Source organism: Terrapene carolina, unplaced genomic scaffold (genome assembly GCF_002925995.2).
Source record: "Terrapene carolina triunguis isolate 2854851 unplaced genomic scaffold, T_m_triunguis-2.0 Scaffold136, whole genome shotgun sequence".
Taxonomy (NCBI): domain Eukaryota; kingdom Metazoa; phylum Chordata; order Testudines; family Emydidae; genus Terrapene; species Terrapene triunguis.
In genome coordinates, this window is record NW_020664487.1 from 7,015,491 (window position 1) to 7,040,054 (window position 24,564).

General features: G+C 46.1%; 1 protein-coding gene across 1 annotated transcript in view; it reads left to right on the forward strand.

Moving 5' to 3' along the window:
- The first annotated feature begins 87 nt into the window (after nt 1–87).
- Nucleotides 88–24,564, forward strand: part of PRAG1 (PEAK1 related, kinase-activating pseudokinase 1) — a 45,223-nt gene continuing 20,746 nt past the window's right edge. Inside the window, exons 1-3 of the mRNA XM_026653331.1 lie at nt 88–328; nt 4,635–5,052; nt 7,735–9,602. Coding sequence (XP_026509116.1) covers nt 4,687–5,052; nt 7,735–9,602 — 2,234 coding nt within the window. The 5' untranslated portion in view covers nt 88–328; nt 4,635–4,686. The remainder of the gene's footprint in view (nt 329–4,634; nt 5,053–7,734; nt 9,603–24,564) is intronic.

Sequence of the window (24,564 nt, forward strand, 5' to 3'; positions counted from 1 at the left end):
GAGCCGGGGCGGGCGGGGCGCGGGCTTGGCTGGTGCCTGGTCTGCCCGGGACTCCCCCCCCGCTGGGGCTCTGCCCTGGACTCAGCAGCCACCCGGGCTCCCTTGTCCGGGGGGTTTCCTGCAGTTCCTCTCCAGTGGCGGGCCCCGATCTGCAGCCAGCCCAGGGCTTGTCCGGCTCGCGGGGGAGAGCCTGGGCTGCCCTAGGCTCACAAAGGGATTTCATTCACTCCAGCCGCGCTCCTGTTGTTTCCACGCAGGTTACCGGGGGGTAGATCCGGCCCTGCCTTGCAAGTCCGTGACTGTATTGCGAACGTTCCCCTGGGCGCAGGTAAGTCTCCTCCAGCACATGGCTCCCACAAAGCACAGCCCGCAGGTCTGGCTGGGACGGGCTGGCCAGCCCCCGGCGTTTACAGCCCGCTTTAACACACACACACAGTGAAGCGTTTGCACATGCCAACTCTTTGCAAACGGAGACCGGGAGTTTTGCATCAAGTTGTCGAAGGCCAGAGCACTTTTAGGGTAATTGGAAACCGTGAAACCGATGTGGGCTCCGTTTATTTCAACTGAGCTTGGTGTCAAAGTGCATTCCTGCCACTGATTGGATTCCAGTACGTGTCAAAGCGTCTTAACAGCGTGATTCGACTCTTAACTCCCGGACTTGATTGAGCCAGTGTAAGGCTGCCACTTCCTCTTTGCCTACATGTGCTTCTTCTTACCTCCGAAATATCTAAACATGGCCAGGCTGAGTTAAAATTTCCTTGGTTATGCGGTGCCTGAAGTCAGACCCTTATCATCTTGGCATTAGTTTAACATACTTTACAACCAGCTATCCTCTCTTTGCTATCACCCAGAAGCGTGTGATGTCTTTTAATGGCTTTTTATTTCACTGAAAATTCTGATTCTTTGAACTGAGTGATTCCAGGAACATTGGGTTTAGCAAGTTTCAACCTGTTGCTTGAATTAATTTCATTTCCTGTATTTTGCAGTATTGGGATTTTTGTGTATTTTACGGTAGAAGTATACATTTAAAATTACATTGCAAATCTATATTTGTGGAAAGCCTCTAGCATTGTATTGGCTTCACCGCTCGGTGTGACTTGATTTGTCATCAGTGGAACTGGTATGAACAAATTTTCGTAGAGAGATTCCTGTAGATTTTGCATGGGGGGAAAAAAGGAGTACAGCGAAGTCTGTGACTGGTGTCACCCTTTTGCAGAATCTGCATGATTGGGATACTTCCATCTTTGCTCTTCTGGACCTGTGATACTATCAAAATTTATGGTGTAAATTTCCATTGATTTTAAAAAACAGTCATTATATACTACATAATGTAGATACAAGGTAAAGTTTTGCTAACAATTTAATTACTGCAGTGTGGCTGTATATAGTAATAGTTGTTCTCAATGTTGATGTTACAAACCTGCAGCGATTCAGGAACCTTTTTTTCACACAAACTAACAAAATCATAATGTGATCTTCCATTCTAGTCCTTTTGGCTCCACAGATAACTTTATGGATGCAAATAGCTTTACCTTTTGAGCATTTCATGCTGCAGAATGTGCAGTTAATTAAATTTCTGAGACAAATGCACACTTGTATTTTCAAATGTGAAATTATAAAAGGTGCATGCAGTCACTTAAATGATATCTTTGGCCATATGTGACACAATGAGCTAAAAAATTAACCAATTATAGCCTCATAGACTTTAAGGTCAGAAGGGACCAATTATCATCTATTGCAGAATTTCTTTTTGCCTAACCCACTGCAAAGGGTTTGGGGATATAGAGGAACAAAGGTGGATGGTTTGTGTATCAGGTGAAAAAAGGTAGAGATCCCTCAGCTTAGTATATTCTTTAGTGTGGTTATTAATGAATTTTAATTAAATAGCATTAAAATGAAAATTAGAAAAGAAGCAATTTCTAGCTACTTTGATGTGGATTTAAGTTAATTTCACTGTTACTGCCCTCCCCTCCAATTATTTTTATGGTGGTAACAGTTTGTCTTTTTAAGTTAAGTGTCACATGACACAATAGTCCTTGTTTGGCAAATTTAGCAATTTTTGTCTTGGTATTAAACATGTTTCCCGTTATAATCCTTTTGCCTACTTTCTGATCCCACTACTGGTATAAAAGGGAAATTCTGCCCTCCGACTGTACTGACGTTCAAAGTTCTAAAGCAGTTAACTACTGTGTTATAAATCAAAAGCAATTTGAAAAATCTGAAGGGAAAATAAAGCAGGAATATATTATTTTTAAAAATTCGTAGGCTACAGTAATGTGTTACTTATACTGAATTGTGGAGCTCTGGCATTCACCCCATAGTTAATGTTGCAATTGAATTTCCATTAATACCATATTTTGCCGCCTCCTGGAATCCACAAAAAGTAACATTTGACTTAAAATTGGTAAACTTAGGCCTGGAGCTGAGGTAGACTTTTTTTTTAAAAACAAATGAAGTAGATCAGACAAAAGGTTCCTGAATTATAATATCCTAACATTCGAAATGTTGTTGCCACTTTACAGCAGAGAAATAGAACATAGTTTGTTGGACTTTCTCTCTCTCTCTCTGAGAACTAGTGCAGAGCACCAAAGTTTAGTTGATCAAAGTCTAATTTCAAAAGTGAACTTTTAAATTTGGACCACAGCTAAAAATTGTTGACTCTTCTGAGCTTAGTATAATGCATCAAATGACTGCTGAGCTTTTATTGAAAAACCCCTCAATCTTTAGCCCCTTTTCCTTGCAGAGATAGACTTCAGGATGCAAACTGATTATTAGGGAGTCTTGTCAGTGTAAAAAGGATCGGTTTTCAACCAAACAACCCAGGAGCTGCCAAGTCTCCTAAGGCTTGCACGGGACTGATGATTCCTTCAGCACTCAGGAGGGCCATGTCGATATGCGCCTACAACATTTCATTTTAATAATGTTTTTGTGTGGTAGAGACCTAGAATACGATGTCTTTGTAGTGCCACCAAAGGATACTGGAGCCTCAATTTGCAGCCTAAGTCTGGTAAAGCTAGTGCTCTTTGCTTTAGGGGATTTTGTTGATAACACCTAGCTGTTGCGATGGGTTAATACACTGTAACACAGAGGACAATGTATACCAGGGGTCGGCAACCTTTCAGAAGTGGTGTGCCGAGTCTTCATTTATTCACTCTGATTTAAGGTTTCGCGTGCCAGTAATACATTTTAATGTTTTTAGAAGGTCTCTTTCTATAAGTCTATAATATAACTAAACTATTGTTGTATGTAAAGTAAATAAGGTTTTTAAAATGTTAAGAAGCTCCATTTAAAATGAAATTAAAATGCAGAGCCCCCCGGACCGGTGGGCAGGACCCGGGCAGTGTGAGTGCCACTGAAAATCAGCTCGCATGCCGCCTTTGGCACGTGTGCCATAGGTTGCCTACCCTGATGTATACAAAAGCTCTTATTCAGAATTCAGTACTGAGGCCTGGGGGTACTGCTATCCAGAGGATTGGGGAATGACTTTGGTTCAAACCCCAGAATTTCTCTCTCGCTCCCTAGAGCCCTGATTCTTGGAATGCCCCCAAACTAATGAGAGTTCCTAGGGAAAAGAGTTGCTTCATGTTGCTTTACATTAGCATCTGTTGACCGAAGGAAAGTTTTAGGAATAAAAGGGCTAAGGGAGAACGCGGTATGGAAGGATTTTCATTGAGAGACATGTTTTATCTGCACATCTTCCCTTCTCAGCAACCCCATGGTTTTCCTGGGGTCAGCTAAATTGTCCCTGCTTTCTGGGACTCCAGTCCCTAAAGATTTCCCTAAGGGGTTAGTTTCAGGTAGCTGTTGTGAGAATTTGGTTAAACTAGGCAGTAAAGAAAGGAGAATGACCCAAAATAGAAAAACGGTTCCTGGGGAATTTTCTCTTTCCATTACTGGAGAGGAAAGAGGGACTGGATTCCTCGACTGCAAGTAATCCAGGAGCAGAGAGTGGTTAATCTGTGTGTTCCATTTCAACCGTGCAGACAATAGGCTATTTCAGTTACCTGCAGTTACAAATAATAGTTTCAGTTAACACAGATTTTTCTCTCCTATCAGATCCAGCAGCAGATGAACAGCCTTTCTTTCTGTGTCACCCTTTTCCTGGAAATGGTTTCTATTACTTTCCCATATAATCCTGATTTAGGGTGCAATTACTGTTAAATTTCAGGGGGATGTGGTGGTTGCCAAAGCACTGGGTTACAGAACTCTGATCTCTAGATTTTGCTTCACTAGTCCTGTTTCTTCCAGCAGTAATTTTGTTTTTAAAGGGAATTCCTCCCCCCAATCCCGCTTTCACAACCATGAATGGATATTTACAAGACACACCCTCTGTATCAGTTGCCCTTACCCTTGGTCTAGACCCAGCGTGAGTCTGGTTACATGTGCTTGGTAAACAATGAATTAATTCTCGAAGGAATGTTGCTTGTTTGATGTACGCTCCGTCCTTGTAGAGTTATGGGTAGAAGTTGAGGCTTTTTAGGTGATTGTACAGCCTTTACCTAAACAGTGAAAGAAGCCTTAGAAATAGTGAGCCTTTGTAGTGAAAGTAGAGTAAGTGTAATTATAACCTCCCCCCCCCCCAATTTAAATGAAAATCTTCCAATTGTCATGTCTAAAATGTTCTGCCTTTCCAGGTAGCTCAGCTGCGGGACAGTCTAAATCTTTAAGACCATCTTCAAAGGGTGAATGCAAAATGAACAGCGGAGCTCAGTACACAAGATGCAGAGGGCCATCTGTCTGAACCAGGAGGACTTGAAAATGTCTGTGTGCAGTAACTTTGTGGAGCACATTTGGAAACCTGGCTCCTGCAAAAACTGTTTCTACCCCAAACGTTCCCACAGGCTGCAGGCATCCCTGGAGCTGGAAGCTAGTAACTTGCCCTCACGCACCCTGAATGGAATTCGAGCCAAAGCTGAGGATACGCCTCTGGAGGATGAGTGTGTGATTGCCGCACCTTACTCGAAGCCAACGATTGCAGTGAAGCCAACAATGATCAACCCAGATGTTTCTGACGTCTGGGCGGATGTGAATATGAATGCAGAGATCTCGCAGGTAATGATTAATAAGGGGTGTGGTATTGTACAGTGCTGCGCCCGTTATAATATTTGCTTTTGGTGGGGCGCAATCAGGATATTTGCCATGACAAGACTACTGTGCGTCTGCCTCCATTACTTTTTATTTCTGGGGGTGTGTAAGCCAAGATCTATCTTTTCTGCCTCATCTGCTTTCCGCTGGGTTTTAAACCCCTCGACACCAGAGGTTTGTGTTTCCGATGCAAAATGCTTGGCTTCCTGCGACGCTACTCGTTAAATCTAGTGGGACCTTGTGTAAATTAGATAATACTGACCAAGATCACAAACAATTCTTGAAGAATCATGTATAAATCTGATACTTTCAAATAATGTTAGTCGCTCAGTATCTTGTTACGTTTTTAATTGTTTTTTTTTTCCTGGTGAAAATTTTCTGCTTGACAACCTGAGGACTGAAATTCTCTGTTTATATGCTGCATGGGGCAAACAGGGCCTGCTTCCCCTCACAGCCCCGCCGTGTGTCCCTCGTTCCTGACTGGGAGGGACCACCCGTAGTGGTGAGAGGATCTTCATGCCCAGGTAGTCCTTGGCCTCTCTGCTGAGACTGAGAGCAAGTTTGCCAAATGTAGCCGTTGCTGTGGTGTAGATACCTGCTCACTAGTAACTGAACAACTTATTTCACACAGACCATCAAACCACCATCAGCTGTTAATGGTTCACTGTCCGAGTGGGCTTATAACCTGGCAGCCTAGTGAGTGTTTCTCTGTTCCATTGTAAATCTCCTGAACCATTCAGTCCCCCTTAATATCTTCCTAAATCCAATGGCTGAAGGGAGAATGGTGTATTAAGCTATGGTTACATCCAGAGATGGGACCAAGCAGCAGAGTTGAGCTCAGCGTTTCTCCCAAAGTCTGGGGGCGTTCAGCTCTGGAGTTTTGATTCACAGCCTTTCTAGCTATGGCAGATAAATACTTGCTTAGTAGCTTGAATACTGTGTGTTTTATCTTTGCCCGATCCTACTCGCTTCTCTGATATCCTTGAAATCCCTGCCTACGTGCTAACCCCCACTGACTAACCAGTGAGCAGAGGAGGTGTGTCAGTGATACAGCTGCATTACAAGGTCTTCCTCTGGGGGCTGATCATTATAGCTGTGTTGAATTCATCCTGCACCAGCCAGCCCTTTCTTTGATACAAAGACTGCTCCCACCCAGGCAGAAAGCCAGAGGATTTCCTGATGTGTGCCCTTCTCCCCACCTACAGTGGGAGCTGCTAATAATAGACTCGGCTATGGGGAACCATTTTAGAGTGAAGTGGAATAAAAGTGCTCCAATGCGTTTTATTCGAGTTTCAGTACTCTGCTTTGCTTCTTTTTAGGGCCAAATTCTCATTCAGGTAAACGCAGCTTAAACTTCATTGAAGCCAATGGAGTTACACTGGTTTTCCTCCTGTTAGTGACGGCAGAATTTGGCCGATGGTGGAGCGTCAGTTCCTTATGAGCGGATTCTACCATGTCCAATCCCTAGGAATGCGACAATTTAGCATTTAACAGGCATGGGTTGCACTCTGCATTCCATGGGGTTCTCACCTCTCTTCCCTTATTGAACAGAGGACAAGAAGATTTATCACTATCTCATGGGGGAGGGAGGTGGCAAGGAAGAATCCTTGATTCCCTGGTCTTGCTACAGCTGCTCTCCAATGAGAGTGAAGATAAGGTCTTCCCGAATGCGGTGGGCATGCCCCCAGATACGTACAGGAGAACCTCAGAGTTACGAACACTTTGGGAATGGAGGTTGTTCGGAACTCTGAACAAAATGTTATGGTGGTTCTTTTAAAAGTTTACAACTGAACATTGACTTAATACAGCTTTGAAACTTTACTATGCAGAAGTAAAATGCAGTTTTTAACCACCTTAAATGAAACAAACAGAAATAGTTCCCTAACTTTGTGAAATCTTTTTTAAAAACTTTCCCTTTATTTTTTTTAGTAGTTCACATTTAACACAGCACTGTACTGTATTTACTTTTTTGTTTGTTTGTTTCTGCTGCTGCCTGCTTGCATGCTTCTGGGTCCAAATTAGGTATGTGGTTGACCGGTCGGTTTGTAACTCTGGTGTTCGTAACTCTGAGGTTCTACTGTAGCTACTAGTGCCTCTGGCAAGGGCAGGAAGGAACCAGATGGAAGAAGAGATCTTTTGCCAAGTAGGCCCTCTCCTGTTACAGTGGAAATTCCACATATAATGCAGTGTTTTTCCCGTGGGGAACCCTTCATTTTAAGAGGGTTCCAGTCTGTAAGATGTACAGCTGTAAAGCTGGTTTATAAAATGGAAAGGGAAAATAATGCCACATGGAAGATATACTCTTTGTAATCTATGCCTCTTTAATTCTATGTTGATTGCTCTAATAGAATACACACATACTGTACGACAGGTTGAAAATGTTATTCCCTGTCCTGACTAGGAAGGAAAGGGGATACTTTATTCACTAGATTGACATAATTAATAATGCAAGGACTGCAAAGGGTGCAGAAAGTAGGACAAGTGTAGCTTCAGCAGACAAGGTTGCAGTAATCACATGTGTGGTGAGTACACAGGTGCAGAGCAGAACTAACCACACACCTGAGGGAAGTCGGCAACAAAACAGCATTTGCCTTTTTCTTTCTTTTAATGCACATCCTGAACATGTGTTTTTATCGTTGGCCCACGTAGGTCAGCTGGAGAATGGCCTCTGAAAGCCACCTCATTGTGAAGCCAGGAGAAGCACAAAGGACATGCCTCGACCATTTCAGCACCAGTGCTGGGCGAAAGCCCTTCATTCATGATACACCGAATGACTGTGCTCCTCAGTATCTCCAAGGCTGCTCCAGGGGGGGCCTGCCCGGCCTCGAAAGCAGAGGGGAAAAAAATATCCCCTTCAACAGTTTGGTGTTGGAGGGCGAGATGGGTGGATGGGAGGACAGAGCTATGCTTCGTAACAAGGAGAAGTTCGCCTGTCCACAGAGAGGGTTCTGCCACCAACCCTCCATCTTTGCTGACCGAAGCACTGATTCCACCCCGGACTCTACTGGGTGTCCAGCCTTTCGGCACAGAGAAGGCACAGCAACGCTGTCCTCGGAGAGCAGTGACAACTGCTGTTCTCCAGGCTCTGAGAGCGAGAGTGGGGAGTACTGTTCGATCACAGACTATTGTAGAGAGAGTCCTGTCCCACCAGACGCGCCGTGTCCGGAGAGCCAGGTGGCATGGCGTGACAGTGAAAAGCCAGCCCCGAGGTGCTGGGGGCAGCAGGAGGCTGCGGTGAATCCACGGGCAAAGACGAGGGCAGTCAAGTTTTGTGAAGATGAGTGCAGGCTGTTGAACTTAGACTTGAGGGAACACTGTTTACAGGACTCTATACAAAATAAGACGCGTTCGGAGCGAAAAACATTAGCACTTATCTCTGGCACTACCACCCTGTCAGACAGTGTCTTGAGCAGCAGCAGTAGCAGCAGTCCCCTGGCTTTGCCCCAGGAGGACGATTGCTGTCCTCTCCTTGAGCAATCGAGTCTCGTCCGAGACAACCCCGGAGAAAACTCAGGTGACCCTCGAAGCACCGTCCCGGCACCCCACCATGCCCCTCACACACAGCCTGCCCACAGTGAGCCCATTTATGCCGAGAGCACCAAGAGAAAGAAGGCACAGCTAAATCATTCTGGCGCGCAAACACAGCGAGAGGGGCCGGCCCGCAGCCCTCTCAAAGCGCAGGCCCATGGCCCGTGGCGAGATGGGGTGCGGTACCTGAGCAGCGAAAGGGAGTACCAGGATTCAGCCACACCGGTAGCAGCAAAGATTACCATTATGGCCGCGCACACAGAGGAGGATAACAGGACAATATTTCTGAGCAGCCCGGACTCAGCTGTTGGAGTCCAATGGCCCTGCGCTAGCCCCACCTCTCATCCAGACTTTGCGATCCCTTCGCCTTCCTTTGGGCACAGAGAGGGCTCTCAAGCCGGCAGTGAGATGGGTTCGGGTGAAAGCAGCCCGAGGTTTCACCAGCAAACGCACAGCAAGGGCATCGTTAATGAGAGTCCCGCTGTTCCCCCCAAGATGTCCACAAGCAGCCCGCCTGACAGCGAGGGGACTCCCATGCCTTCAGTCAAGCCTCCCGGGGCAGAACTCTGTGATAGTAATGGCCACGGTGACCCCAGCACCCAATTCTCATCAAGGAACTGTACAGATCCTAGTGCCTTGGGGACACTGCCTTCTCTCTGCTCTCATAGTAACAGGGTCTCTGCAGAGGACCCCAACAGGGGTCCTCCAGCCTCGTCCTATGAGAGGAGGCATAAATACTACGGTGCAGGATGGAGCAGGCAGTGCCGGATAGAGGAGGAAGAGGAGGAAGAACAGGGCTTTTTAACCTGCACACAGGCCAGGGAAGTGGAGAATGGAACAGCTTGTCCCCATCCCGTGGAAGACTGCTCTGGGCAGGAAAAAAAGACTGGGATGAGCAAATCCGCATCTTTTGCTTTTGATTTCCCTAAAGACAGCAGTGAAACTGAGGAATTTGCACCTCCACCTCCACCTCCAAAGAAACAGCCCAGGTATAGACCGATGTGTGTGAGTGTGCACGTGCTAATTTACATACTGTAGATAGTCGCAAATTAGATGTTCTAAATCAGTGGGTCTCTACCTAGTTACCATTGTGGGCCCTAGACGAGGCCAACAATGGGTTATGTGGGCCGCGTCCAACATTACCTGTAGGGCCCTGTGGCTGTCACATGGGCCGCAGCTGTGTGCTGATTGGGCTGCAAGTTGAGAATCACTGTTCTAAATGCTCACAGCAGAAGTGTCTGCTGCAGGGATAGATTAGAACAGGGGTGGCCAACTTGAGCCTGAGAAGGAGCCAGAATTTACCAGTGTACATTGCCAAAGAGCCACAGTAATGTGTCAGCAGCCCCGCCGATCAGCGCCTCCCCCTCTCTCCCCGCACCTCCTGATCAGCTGTTTTGCGGCGTGCAGGAGGCTCTGGGGGGGGGGGAGGAGCGAGGACACTGCAGGCTCAGGGGAGGGTGCAGGAAGGGGTGGAGTGGGGGCAGGGCCTGTGGCAGAGCCAGGGGTTGAGCAGTGAGCACCCCCCGGCACATTGGAAAGTTGGCGCCTGTAGCTCCAGTCCCGGAGTCGGTGTCTATACAAGGAGCTGCATATTAACCTCTGAAGAGCCGCATGTGGCTCTGGAGCCACAGGTTGGCCACCCCTGGATTAGAAGGAAGCTTCCCCCTTTTGTCCTTATTTAAAATCTAAACAGCCCAATAAAAACTGACTTTCAGGAACATCGGGAATTGCTGTGTAGCGGTATAATTGCTTTCTCAGCATACCAGATTGCTTGTAAGCCCTGTGCAAATGCTGTGATTAGTTATGGCAATGAGTCAGGGCTCATATGAAGAAATAACCCCTGTTTTGTTTCTCCTTTGATCATTGTATTCCTATGCCAATCAGATAAAGATCCAGGAAATTGAGCATTTCCCACGTCTGACATGGGCAGAGAAGCCCTCTCATGTGCAGGTATACTCGGGTACAAACTGATGAACGTGGTACAAGATCCTAGATGATTTATCTGTCTCTGTTATGAGGGAGCTTACAGCACTGCCTGTCGATAAGGTTGCCCAACTCTTTCCATAATAAGACCCTATGTTCAGTTGCTTGTAACTTTGCCACACTTCAACCATCTGCACTGACATTTTCCATGTTGGGCGTCTGCCTCAGTTGAATTTGTTTAGAAATTTTCAGCTAAAATGGTTCAGACGTTCCCAAGAACAAAGTTAGGGGAAAATACCTTGTTTTGTGAGTGCTTAAAAAACAACAACATTGCAGTCATCTGGTTGAGAAGCTCTAGCACCTCCCTGCTGTGAAACAGGGACTTGAAATTTGGTGGTACAGTATGTGATCCCGTAACTAAAGACTGTATCATGATGTATATGCACAAGAAGGGAGAATTAAGATTGCACGAGCCACCTTAATTCTGGCATATTCTAACTTTTGAGTGCTTGACTTTGCAACCTTAAATTTCTTTTTAACATAGGTTTTTGTGTGTGTGTGTGTGTATGTGTGTGTGTGTGTGTGTGTGTATATATGTGTGTGTGTGTGTGTGTGTGTATATATATATATATACACACCTCTATCCCGATATAACGCGACCCGATATAACACGAATTCGGATATAACGCGGTAAAGCACTGCTCAGGGGAGGGGGGGCTGCGCACTCCGGCGGATCAAAGCAAGTTCGATATAATGCGGTTTCACTATAACGCAATAAGATTTTTTTGGCTCCCGAGGACAGCGTTATATCGGGGTAGAGGTGTATATATATCTATATCCAAAAAAATGTATATATGGATAGATAATAATATGAGTGAAAACTGTCCACCTGGGAAGGATATAGTTGTGCCAGGCATTAAATAACACTAGACTTCCACTATATAACTGGCACTCTCAAAATGCGTTAAATTCTTTATCTGCAGCGGAGTGTCCCTCAAAATTGAAATCCAGTCAGGAGATCAAGTAATGAGGGGTAGTGACTTTCTCTTTCCAGTCACTGGTTGAATTCAGCCCAGGTCAGTAACGACTGAAGTACTAACACCTGATTGCTGTCTGGTGACCTGGGAAATGCCTTTGGTGGGCTCTGTCCCATCTCAGTGCCTAGGTGACCCCATCACAAAACCCAGACCCATACCTGGACATCCCCAGTGAGTGTTAACGGAGAAGCTAAGTATTGCACGTGCATGGAGGCTGAGCTGCCCTCTCAGGTATATTTATTGGCCGAGGAGAGCGGGGAAGCTTGCAGGCCTGCTGCCTGGGCCCTCCCTGTACTTGTTCTGGGGATAAATGTCCGTGGAGGAGGGCTGTCAGCACTTTGTCAGAGCAACTTGAAACAACTCAGCCCAATGCCAGCTCTCTCAGTACGATTGCACAGACTGAAAGCTCTGCCAGCCAGGTGCTCGGTCCCTGCAGTGCCACGGGCACTTAGATCAGTGGATGTGAGTGAGGGTCACCGCCACACCTGAGAACTGGCTTGGGGGTGGTAACGTTTGAGCCGCCTGGCTGCGTGCGAGATGATAGATTCACAGTGTGGCCGGAGTCAGGGGGTGTGCTGCGGCTCAGAGAACAAGCTGTGAGCCAGACTCCGGTTCCCTCGCTCATGTGGGTTTGCGAAGGTTTCTTACAGCGTAACGAAGAGAAGAAATGAGCTTTTTGAAATGGTTTAACAGTGAACAAATTACATTTGTGCGTGTGGTGGTGATGGAAGGAATGGCGCAAAGAAGAAAAAGCTTTAAAACTCATCCCAGGCCGAGGGACAAGAGTGCGTTCCTGGCATGGCAGCTTTTCTGAACCTTACGTGGCCCCCAAGCAAAGCCAACTTCAAACGCTCTGACTGTGAATTGGGGCACCTCCAGGTTACAGGCACAGGCAAGAACGGGGCTACAGAGAGAATGAGCGTTCATGCTTTGTTTTGAACATTTAGAGATCTCAGCTGAGACATGTTTAGCTGTGAGCCCATGAATTTCCTTTCAGGGCTGTTCCCGCTCTGTATCTTGCATTGAACTGTGGTTTGTGATTGCGATTTGGTCTTGTTCAGACCTAAGAAGCAGAGACGGTTGTGGTGGCCGGTTGCTGTTGGGAAAGGACAGTTTAGGACCTCCCTGAGTCTCACTTGAGCATGCTGGAATTCATACAGGAAATGGCTCCTAGGAGAGAGAAACAGAAGTCTCTAGCAGGGCCGGATGAAGGCAATCTGCGTCCCTCAACACCATCAGTCCCCCTGGCCCTGCCCCTCCATTGTGGCCCCACTGACCATTTGGCGTGGCAAGGTGCTCCCTCCCACGCCCAGAGAGGCAGAAATATGGAGTCCCTTTTCCCAGGCAGAAGCAGCAGCAAGGGTGGTCCTCTTCCTCCTGTGAGCAGCAGGGGTGGCAGCGGTGGTGGCAGGAGGGCCCCTCAGTTCTAACACCCCAGCTACTGGGGTGTCTGCTTGGGTGGGGGCGTCAAGCCTGCTGCGTTCTTCCCCTCCTGCTGGGCTGGGGTTGGAGTTAGCAGCCCTCTGGAGGCAGGAGACAGCTCCCTGCTCGTAGAGGTAATGTCTCAGGCTCTCTGAACACTCAGGCAGAGGTTACTGCAGTTGTTACTCTTGAGTCACCTTTAAAGCTTTTCTTCACATCTTTGAGGGCCAGAAAGTACTTAAAAATATTGCGATTCTGACATCCTTATTGCATGACTCCCATGTCTCGGGTCCTAGACAAGCCTTAAATCAGTCCTAATTACGGGGGTGGTTCTATCCACTTGTACCTGGATGACAGTAGGCATTGGGTATTATGTCTCACTAGCAAATGCCTTGATCCAACCTGCCAAACCTACCTGCTTATCACCCAAAGAGCACAGACTTGCCCAGCTGTCAAATGTCCTGCAGCCACCACAAGAAGCTACCCGATCAGGGGCACAGCTGCACCAGTTGGATAAATTCACAAAGATTGGGGTACTTTTGAGTGCCCTCGTTTTCCTTTTAACCTCTACTTCTTTGAGCATGTTTCATGTACAAGATGCTGTACTCTTCTTTGTGGGTATGCACAGTACGTATTTGTATGTGTGCACTGATGTATGTACGGGGTGGGTGTATATACACCTCTACCCCGATATAATGCGACCCGATATAACACGAATTTGGATATAACGCGGTAAAGCAGCTCTCCAGAGGGGTGAGGCTGCACGCTCTGGCAGATCAAAGCAAGTTCGATATAACGCGGTTTCACCTATAATGCAGTAAGATTTTTTGGCTCCCAAGGACAGCGTTATATCGGGGTAGAGGTGTATTATTACTCGTCTTGATCTGTGACAAATACTGCAAGCAATAGTTATACAAACTATTTATTTGCTTAATATATGAAACCTTAATAAATATTATTGATTGAAATGGTCAGAACACAGTCAAAACTTAGTCATGGAAGATGGGAAAATCCGTTTCTTTGGCTTCCATGACCATTGAGACTCGCGTGGAGATGCGAGGCTAGATTCTTACCTGTGGCTGAGGAACACTCAGTGCAACCCGGGAGGGGAGAGGTGTGTGCAAAAGTGACTTTAAGCCAGCTTTGCGCTCTCCTCATCCTGGGCGGTCTGTGTGCAGATCTGGCCCTAGGCTAGCATACTTTGGAACTATCTAAAGGCTGCTCTCAGTTATGCTCGCTGTCAGTGGCACTATAGCAGCCATGCATTGCCTGTGTGCAGGGAGGCACAGAGCATGCCCGCTGTCCACCAGCCACGCCCCCTACACCAGCCTGAGGGAGGAAGGGTGGCATAGGAGCCATTGTGCCAGCTCTGTGGCACTGAAGGGTCCTTCCACATTGGAGTGATCCTCCCATCGCCTGCTAAAATAGTTTAGGGCCATTTTGTGCTAGCAGAGCTGTATAAAGCAGACTCGGTGTAGGGGAGAATCTGGGCCTTAATATTTCTTGCTCATTTAAATGTCTAGTTGTAATAGTAAACAGATCTTTGCTACACACTAGTAACCAAACAAACATTGGCATGGGAGACTAGTGAGCTTTCACACTCGGTAGTTAGGCTAATGGAAGACAGAGCACGTCATAGAACCAAGTGGGGAAACGGCTTTTCTTTGGGGAGTAGATAAGGAGTGCTTGAAAATAGTTGCCTTAAACTGTACCTTGGTGAAAGGAGCTTTGCACATCTATCCAAGTGTGGGGAAAGTAATGGGGAGGGGTGAGAGATAAATATGAAGGCATACAAAGCAAGAATGGTCCTTTGAAGATGTCTGACTTTTCAAGGTAAAAGGAATTTCCCATTAACTTCTGTGGTGCCTTCAAGCAGGAGTCACCTTGAGACTCCACAAGTCTCTGCCCTGACAGTGCAGGAAAAGAGGGTCACAGTAAGACATTGTATATTGAAGTTAAGCCCCACGCACTCTTCCCAGAGTTGAATTTATTCGTTTTTCCTTTTACGTCTTGTGCTTTACTGCACACGTGTGGTTTTGTGCGGGAAAACGAAACCTATTTGATTGGCTTTTCTAATGACACTTAATTACTTATTTTAAAGCAATCTAGAATATATTTTCATATTAATTTCAAAGTGGAGAAACAAAGACCAAACATGTAATGTGTTAAGGTTGTTCACCCTCAGCTATAACAGTTTAAAAAACAAACCAACAACTTATCTGCAGTATTTTCATGGTGCAAATAAGGCTCTGGTCTGAAATGAGAGTTATCTCCAAGGTAGCTGCAAGCACATTTACAGACAGGTTTTAAATAATGGGGTTGTGCCCCTTTTTTTTTGTATTTTTGGATATATACAAAAAGTCCTGAACCTCTTGTGTATGTTTAAGGGGGTGGGGTACTGCTTGTTTTAAAACTAGACTGTTAGATCTTGTCTCTCCTGGAACTCTGTGGAAAACTGAAGAACTAGTTGAATTATGACATCACAAGAAAAGAGATTGAAAGCTGATTAATTGAAAGGGGAAGGGATTTTTAGTCTGTTTCACATTAATTAGCCATTGTAACAGTTTACAAAGCAATGTGGTGGATTCTCCATCGCTTGGAGTCTTTAAATCATCGTTGGATAGCTCTTTCTAAAAAATAGGCTCTGTTTCATTCACAAGTTATTGGGACTGATGCAGGAATCCCTGGGTGAAATTCTCTGCTCTGTGTTATGCACCAGGGTCAGACTAGATGATCATAATGGTCCCTTCTGGCCTTAAAATGTGTGATTCTTTAATCTTTTTTTATAAGCCATTACAAAATCTCTAGGTTAAGGTTATTTTTGGCATTAGTTCTCTAATTGTTTCCAACATAATTAATACACCTTCATCATATATTCTAATAAATACATGACTCATATTTTGAAAGTGAATGGTGTATGTAATAGACGAGTATGGCTCGACAAATTCTGTTGTTAGTCTGTGCTGTAAAACAGACAAGATAAATGAGATCAGGGCCCACAAAGGCTGCCTGTTTGAGGGTTGTAGCTTTTGACAGAGGCTTTAGTGTCTTACCACGAAAAAAGGAGTGAGAGGTACAAAGTGATGATGGTAGAAGCAGAATCACCAGGAAAAAGCTTAAGATGCAGAGAGATCAGATTTGTTTCTAACTGGAAATGATTGCCAAATGGATGATCATGCTAGATCTGGTTTTTATGAATTGGTATACGATTTTACGTGAGCGTCTAAGCTAGCTTTCAGAATTCTCATCTATTTAAAACCCCCCACAGGGCCAGCTTCTGCCATTTGGGTTTGTGTGAGTGGATCAAGTGGCTGAAATAAAGTATTATTCTGGCTGCAATACACTTTTCTTTATAATTTCCTTTTTGTTGAATTTTTTTAGGCATATAAAGTCTATTCAAGTCAGAAGGAAGAATGATAGAAATTGACTTTATTTTTAACTTCATATTTCTAGGACACTGTAAGTGCATGAACAGTAACCGGGGTCATTAAAGCAGTCTTAAGATATATAGCCCGCTTTACAGCTGCCATTAGGACAGCCTTAACTAATGTACTGCAAATGTGTAATAGTGAGGAAAGCAAAGAACAAAATACATCTACAGAACACGCAGATGCTGACCTGGAAGCACTTCTCATGCACTAGAGAGTGTTGCATGGGGCAAGGTGGCTTCTGAGGCCAGCTCAGCAAAGCATTTAGGACTTCGTCCAGCTCTGCTGAAGTCACTGGAAGATTTGCCACGGAGCGCCACAGATGCAGCATCAGGCAGTTAAACGTGCATTTCAGCATGTGGGTAAGTGCTTTGCAGAATGAGCGACAAAACCAGGAACGGTTCTGACACTGTGACTGTGTCGTCAGATTCTCTTTGTTGGGACACTTGCTGACGTTAAGGGACAAAGGGGAATCAGTGGTGTTCTAGGACAGTGAAATGGCTGACTTGCAGTAGTCTCTGTGGATGTGGTGTCACTAGATAGATGGAGACACTACAGAAATACAAATAAGAATCCATATGTACTGATCATAAAGGTGAACATTAACCCTCAGTCACTTGATGGGGATTTGGGACACTGGAGAATTTTAGTCCCATAAAAATAAGCGCTTGGCAGAGTCGGCCCCTGTGTGCGTGTTTGTGGGTTGAGTTAGAGTGTAAACCAGTGTATATGGTGTGTTTGCGGGTAGGGGATTGGATGGGGGGAGAAATCCAAGTAGTATCTTGGTTTTTGTTTAAAGGAAAATGATGATTGTTGGCGGGGGCTGGGGTAGTGTCAAACGTAGATCAGAATAAATGGAAACAGGAAACATGCTTACTTTTAAAAATAGTCCCATATTGAAATAGCGATTGAATGACTTTACTTCCGTTCGTGTCTATGGTGGCCAGGCATGTGCAAGAAAGGAAAGCACAACTCAGACAGACACAGGACAGAACTCGCTTCTCAGGCTCAGCATCCCACAATGTTTTGTGTGCGATAGAAAATCATATGTTGATACCTCTGTGTATGATTCTTCACGTGATTATTGCTTGGCATGCTGGACAAAGATGCATCCTTTATTGACTTGGGCTACTAGTCAGCAAAGAAGGGATACATGGAGCCACCCTGTTCTTGTCTCTCAGACCTAGTTTGAATAGCTGCTCTACTTCCGTGCCCTCTGTAGGAGCTGGGTAACGGGGCATGTCCGTGGCTTCCAGAGCAGCGCAATAGCATGGTGTTAACACAAAAATGACACGTCTGATGAGAATACAAATTTCACTTCCCCCTGATTTACACTAAAGAAACTATGTATTGCTGACAACTAGGCTGAGCGCTGGATACTGCTGAATTGGGGCTCAAAGTACTAATGCTACGAATGTAGTCAAGCACAAGCCGTGTTCAGCACCATGTCAGAAAGGGGTTTCTGCAGACTTGTAATTCTCTGTTTTAAAGCTTGTTTTCAAATGTTCGTTCCTGTGCAAGTGGAGGGAGTTTGTTCATATACCCTTGTCCTGGCTGCCCCAGGACAGCGATAACCTCATGCTTTTCCACCGTGCCGGAAACCAGGGGCACCCCATAACATACGATTCCTGGAGAGTGAACGGGAGGAGAGCAGGACCCATCTGCAAAGATGGTGCCCACACAAGTGTGCACTCTGTGCCCCTCCACAAACACAGTCCGAAAATCCTTTTAGCTGCTCCAAGCCATCAAGATTTGTAATGATTTGACCAGGTTTCTGGAACATGCTGAACGTGATTGGTCCCTGTATGCGCTTGTAGCTAGGATCATTGTCGTTTGTGGTATGGACTAAGCGTCAGAGGTGCCTAAGATATAATTAATAACAGAACTCAGTAAAAAATGAATTGTTAAAGTTGATGGTGTTCCTTTGAAATCAAACCCCAGATACGAGGCAGCTTGTTTGAATTTGAATGCTGGCCATGTGTTTTAACAGTATAGCTCCATTATTGTTATTCCTAGTTACAATAGGCTAGGTTAAGTTTACATAACCAATGAGACCTCTGAATTGTATGGCGTTTTCTTGCCAGTTTAACTCAGTTTTCATGTTGCTGTCAGGTTTGTGCTTGAGTTTTATTTTGTAATAGTCAAATTGGAGACGTTTCCTAAAATGTTGTTGCAACTTATATTGACTCTGAGGTTTTGTCTACACTGCCAAGTTCTCGACAAAACTTTTGTCTTTCACGAATGCTTAAAAAAGCTCCCCCCCCCCTCCACGAAAGACAAAAGTTTTGCCGCAGCAAGTGGCCGTGTGAACACGGCGTTGTCAGCAGGAGTGCTTTCCTGCCGACAAACTGAACGCCACTCGCGGGGGTGGAAGTATTTTGTCGGCAAAAGTGCCGACAAAGAGCGTTTACACACGCCGACTTTTAGCGACAAGGCTGGGTCGACACAGCCCTGTGGCTAAAAGCTGTGTGGCGTAGACAAGCCCTCAGATTAAGTAGCGGTCATGAAAAGTGTATTCACCAGTAACAGTGTCTGCATCTAACTTGAATTCAGTTGTCTGCAAATGGAAAAATAAAATCATTCCCTGGCTTCATAGATTACATCTGTATAGCTCTTACGATTCTGAACTGTCAAGCAGTTATATTAAGCGTATGAATCAATAGCACTATACAATGTAACCATCCAGCCCCTTCTTCCCAGCTTGGAGGCTTTGTATTATGCTGAATAGATGGGCCTTTGCAGTTCAGTTCTGCATTACACAGCAGAGTGCTGCAGACAACACTAAAAAATAGCCTGTCGGGGATGGCGGACAATTATTTCTTATGTACAGCACCTAAAGCTATGACCCTTTTAAAACCCGAGCCCCAGTGTCACGATGCAGTCTGTCAGAAGAAAGGAACAGCAGCAGAACGGTATGGCCCTGTTTAGGCAAAATGAACAAACCAGAAGGGAGCGCTGCACTCCGTTATGGAGAGCTAACTGTCTTTCCAGAGTGGAGGTAGCGATTAGGTTTCTGTTTAAACCACTCTTTGGATTCCTCTTTTGATTTCAGTCTGGGATTTCATGTGCGTGTTTCTGCCAGAGGATTATGTTTTCAATCTGTGATTTATCAGACAGGTCATTTGGGAAAGATGACTTCTTTGTAAATGAAGGCTATGCCTTTTTTTCTTTTTCTTCAAGTTTCCCCTCTTTTTTTTTTTGGCCACTTAAAAAGTAGTGTGGCTTGAAATTGCTAATTGTTGGCCTCATTGGGGAGTGGTGGTTTTTGCATCCTTTGGAAAGCAGACGGATTTAATTTTTGCAATATTCCTAGGTTTTGCAAGTGTCTTAGATCTTCATGCTCCATACACTTGGTGCGCCTCGTATCTTCTTCCACACTACAATAAATCCCTTCCAAAGGGAAGGAAAGTGCAGTACAAGTTCTGGTACCTTTTTTGCTCTGTGTATATTTATGCAGAAGGAGAGAATTTAGGACTGAACTATAAATACTTTAAAACTTGCATGTCCTATTCCTGAGAGTTGCGATCCGCTCCTTTTGTCTCCAAGGGTATGTCTATACAGCTGCAGGGGGGCGTGCTTCCCAGCGCGGGTCGAACAAGATGCAGTAGCTCAGCTCGAGCTAGTGGGCTTAAAATAGCAGTGTTGCTGTGGTCTAGCTGTCTGACGCACACTCACCCAACCCCCTTGGTAGCCTGAGCCATCACCCATGCCACAGTGGCCACCCTGCGATTTTTAGCATGCTAGCTCGTGCATGTCTGTCTACCTGCTCTGGGGAGCAGGCCCCCAGCTGCATACCCCAGAACTGCAGACAGCCCTGTATTCGAGTGTGCTCGTGTCTCTTGACATTTGCACAGTGCCTGCATTCTGGGCTACATGTGTGAAACTGCAATATGAGAAGAAAACAGACTGCAATATTCGTTGTCTTATCTATTGTGGGTTGATGGATTTTTAGTAGGTTGCACACCTTGACCGAAACGGAAAGCAGCAGCTGCAGCAGCTAAGGGGGCGGAGGTTAATAAGTATGAATGTTTCAAGGTGGACAAACATTCACCCGCACAATGCTCCCTTTCATGTAATGATTGCACCACGGCTGTGCTGGTCTGCACTGGAGTAATAGTGCTGGCTAATTTATTCGGGTTGCTTCTTCCCTTTTGTCGTGTACAGCTCATTTCCCCCCCCTTTTTCAAGAGAATGCCTTGCACAAATATCTACCAGTTTTGTCCTGGGATTTTGTTTGTTTTTCTTTCTTTCCATTTCTTACTGTGTTATTTATCAACATTGTCTTGATCACTCTAGGTCCAATCTTTAAAGCAGCTCTTTAAGAAAAAGTCCTGCAAAATCCCCTTTGGGGTAAAGTAAATGTCCACAAGTTGAAGAAACAGAGACCAAAAAGGATTTGTCTCTTAGTATAATGAAATGTGTCCTTCTGTCATGTTAACATTGCAGGCCACTAACTGAGGCCTTCTCTATATTCAAAGCTGCACCTGTTTCAGTAAAGGTGGGTTCTGAAACCAGATTAAATAAACCAGTGCAAAACCCTTAGGGAATGCCTATGCTGCAGCTGGGAAGTGTGATTCCCAGAGCCGGTAGACAGACTTGTGCTAGCTCAGCTCGAGCTAGTGTGCTAAAAATAGCGGTGTGGACGTGGCAGCTTAGGCGAGCCCCCAAGCTCAGACCAGGGGCTTGGACTTAAGCAGCTCGCCTTACCCACCATTGGAGCCGCAACATCCACACGTGCTTCCCAAGATACACAAAGTAAGGAACCCAGGCAGACCCATTGTATCTGGCTGTGGCACTCTTACAGAAGGACTATTGGGACTCAGAGAAACCATCCTCAAACCACTGACCAGCTTCCTCCAGGGCATAACCGACTTCCTCCACAACATTAACAGCCTCTCTCAGAACACCATCCTTGCCATCATGGATGTCACTTCTCTATACACCAACAGCCCTCACAGTGACAGCATAGCTGCCTGACTCTAATATTTACAGGACAATGGACAGCCCTCTGAGATCCACCCCAAACACATTGCCAGATTCATCCATTTCATCTTCACCCACAACAATTTTACATTCAACAACAAACACTTTGTCCAAACCGTGGGAACAGCTGTGGGTGCTAGGACGGCTCCCCAGTATGCCAACCTCTTCATGGGCTGCCTTGAAGAAGAATGTCTGGACAGACGCACCACAAACTGATGATATTTTCATCCTCTGGACGGATGACTTAAACTCCCTCATAGATTTCCACCACAGCTTCAGCAAACACCAACAGTCCATTAAACTCTCTGTGGAGCATTCCCACGCTAGCATCAACTTCCTAGACACCACGATCAGCTTCAACAATGGAACCCTACAGACAACTATACACAAGAAACCCACGGATCACCACACCTACCTTCACAGATCCAGTAACCACCTCAAACACACCAAGAAATCTGTTACCCACAGCCAGGCACTCAGATACCACAGAACCTGCTCCAAGGAGAGAGTCCGGGATACACACCTTAACACACTCAAAACCGCTTTTACCAAACAAGGACATTCCACCGGGGAAGTAAATCGCATCATGGAATGGGCCTCTCAAATGCGCCGAAAGAACCTGCTTCAATACAGAAATAAAACCTCATCCAACCACACACCCCTAATTGTCACCTAGCACCCCACACTGGAACGCATACAGGGTATCACAAACAGCTATAACCCACATTCGATGGGGACCCCATCCTGAAAGAAATCTTTCCTGAACCCCCTTTTCTGGCCTTCAAACAACCCTCCAACCTCTCCAAGCTCATCATCAGAAGCAGGCTCCTCACCCACGGGTGCTGAGAGCCATCGACCCAAACTGTAAACCCTGTATATTATAGAAATCACTTCAAGCCGGGGGGTGCAGCAGCTCCCCAGCACCTGTACTGCCACAGACCAGTACTCATCAACTCAGAGCGGCACCAGACCCGGCCAGAACCAGATGGAAAAACCTGCAGACATAGCGCCACTGCTACAATGAGCCTTACAGTGTGTTTAAGATTGTGATTGGGTCACCTCTTAATCTGTAAGCACCTGTACCTGGTTGTAGAGGGCTCTGCAATCTAGCCGGCAAAGGTATAACGAGATTCAGTGGCTGGAAGTTGAAGCCTGGAAATGTCCACCTTATTTCCAGTTTGAATTTGTCTAGAGTGAAGGTAATTAGCCATTGGAGCAGTTTGCCTGGGGAAATGGTGTTCTCCATCCCTGGGAGTCTAAATGAAGATGGATATCTTTGTCAAAGTTCGGCTCCTGGGCTTAGTCGTTGAGGGCGAGACCCACAAAAGGAGCTGAGGCCTGTGTTGCAGCGCACAACTTTTAGGCACCCTGCTATGGGATGGAATCCAGAAGCCCAAGTTGGGGGGCCAGGCTCCTGGCACAGTGCACGGGGAGAGTTTGGCACCTGATAATGGGATCCCCAAAAGCCAGCAAGCTGAGCGGGGAGCTGCCTAAACCAGGCAATGGGAGATGCCAAGGAGAGGGGTGTGGCCCTAAGTCTAGGTGAGAGGCAGGCGCACGTCTCTGCCTGGGATTCGCAGCAATGAACCCGTAGTCCTGATATTAGGCACCACACCTAAGCCCTTTCTTGCAATAAAAAGAAAAAATATGAAGAGGAGGCACCCGTGGTTGGAGCACTCAGTCAGGATGTGGGAGATGGGGGTACAATTCCCGCCTCTGCCTGATGTGGGGCAGGGTTTTGATCCCTCATTGCCCAGCTCTCAGGAGAGTGCCCTGACACTGGGTTATGGCTCTCTCCATCTATCCCGTCGAAACTGTTCTACTACATATAAAGAAGTAGCCTTTGGAACAGGTACTTGAACGTAGGTCTCTCACCTCCCCGGCGAGTGCCGTAATCAGTGGGCGACAGCCATGCTCTCCCTTCCACTGGCTCGGTGAATCGTTATTTATACGCAGTGGAACGATTTCAAGGAGAGAGATTGAAAGACACCCGCCCCGGAATACCTCATCCGGGTTAGGGCACTCCTGAGAGGTGGGAGATGTGGCAGGGGGGGAATTGCTCAACCCGGGGGCTAAAAGTTATAAACGAGGGACGAGGGGGAGACTCCTCCATTTTGTACGAGGCCTGAACTGCTGGGGGGCCTCAGCGCACTCCTGCTGGAGCAGCCCCACAGGTAAGATAGACGGGGGGGGACACCTCGTTTGAGGATCCCGCTGGGGCTTAGGGTGAGATAAGTGCATGGGTATCAGGACCAAGACAGTTGTGCACACGCCCAGTGGCAGATTTTTTGGGTACCGCAGAAACTTTATTGGCAGAAACGTAAGGACCTACAGGATTAGGCAGCAGCTGAGCTGGGATTTTGAGGACCTAAGTTTTGGATTTAGGTGCTGGAAGTATCAGTTACGCACCTAAATCACTTTGTAAATCCGATGTAGCCCTGGGTGACGTTCTGTCGGCTGTGCTACGGTGAGACACACTAGATGGTCTTAATTGTTCCTTCTGTGGATACTAATTATTGTCAACATCATTTTCCTTCCGTGGGAATAGCATCCAGGGAACAGCAACAGGCACCCTTGTGGTTGTGTGTGTGTCATGAACATATCCTAAAAGAACAGGGAGTTATTCAGACCAGTTCAACTGGGCAAAACTTCAATGGAAATTGTATCTGAGTGAAGGGATTTGGCCCTATGTTTTTCTGCAATAGTCTGTATAAGCCTTCATTATTTCACTCTGACCCTACTGGCCTGGTGAGCTGTTCTTCAAACCCTGGTTACAGAAGAGGGGGATGTGGAGCAGAGACATCTAGACCATATTGGAGATAATTTGCTGCCCTAGCAGTCACATCTGAGACTGAGAGTTGCATGCCATGTAGGAAGCAGCAATATCTATTTCAGTTTTGTGCCTACTCAGGAAGTGCATTTTACATAGGTCACTGAGGTACCGAGAGGAAATAGAAAGCTCTCTGTACATCTGACTTCACCGCAGTGCTGGGTTGGGCGAATGCAACTGCCTTTGCATCAGGACCACTCCGTTCCAAAATGGTGGCTCAGAACACTCTGTGGTGTCCCTGTAGTGTGCTGAAGGAATAGGTGTGGCTGTATGCAAGGACGTTGGACCCTGCTGAACAAAGTTTGATCTCATAATCTCATATTCTGTA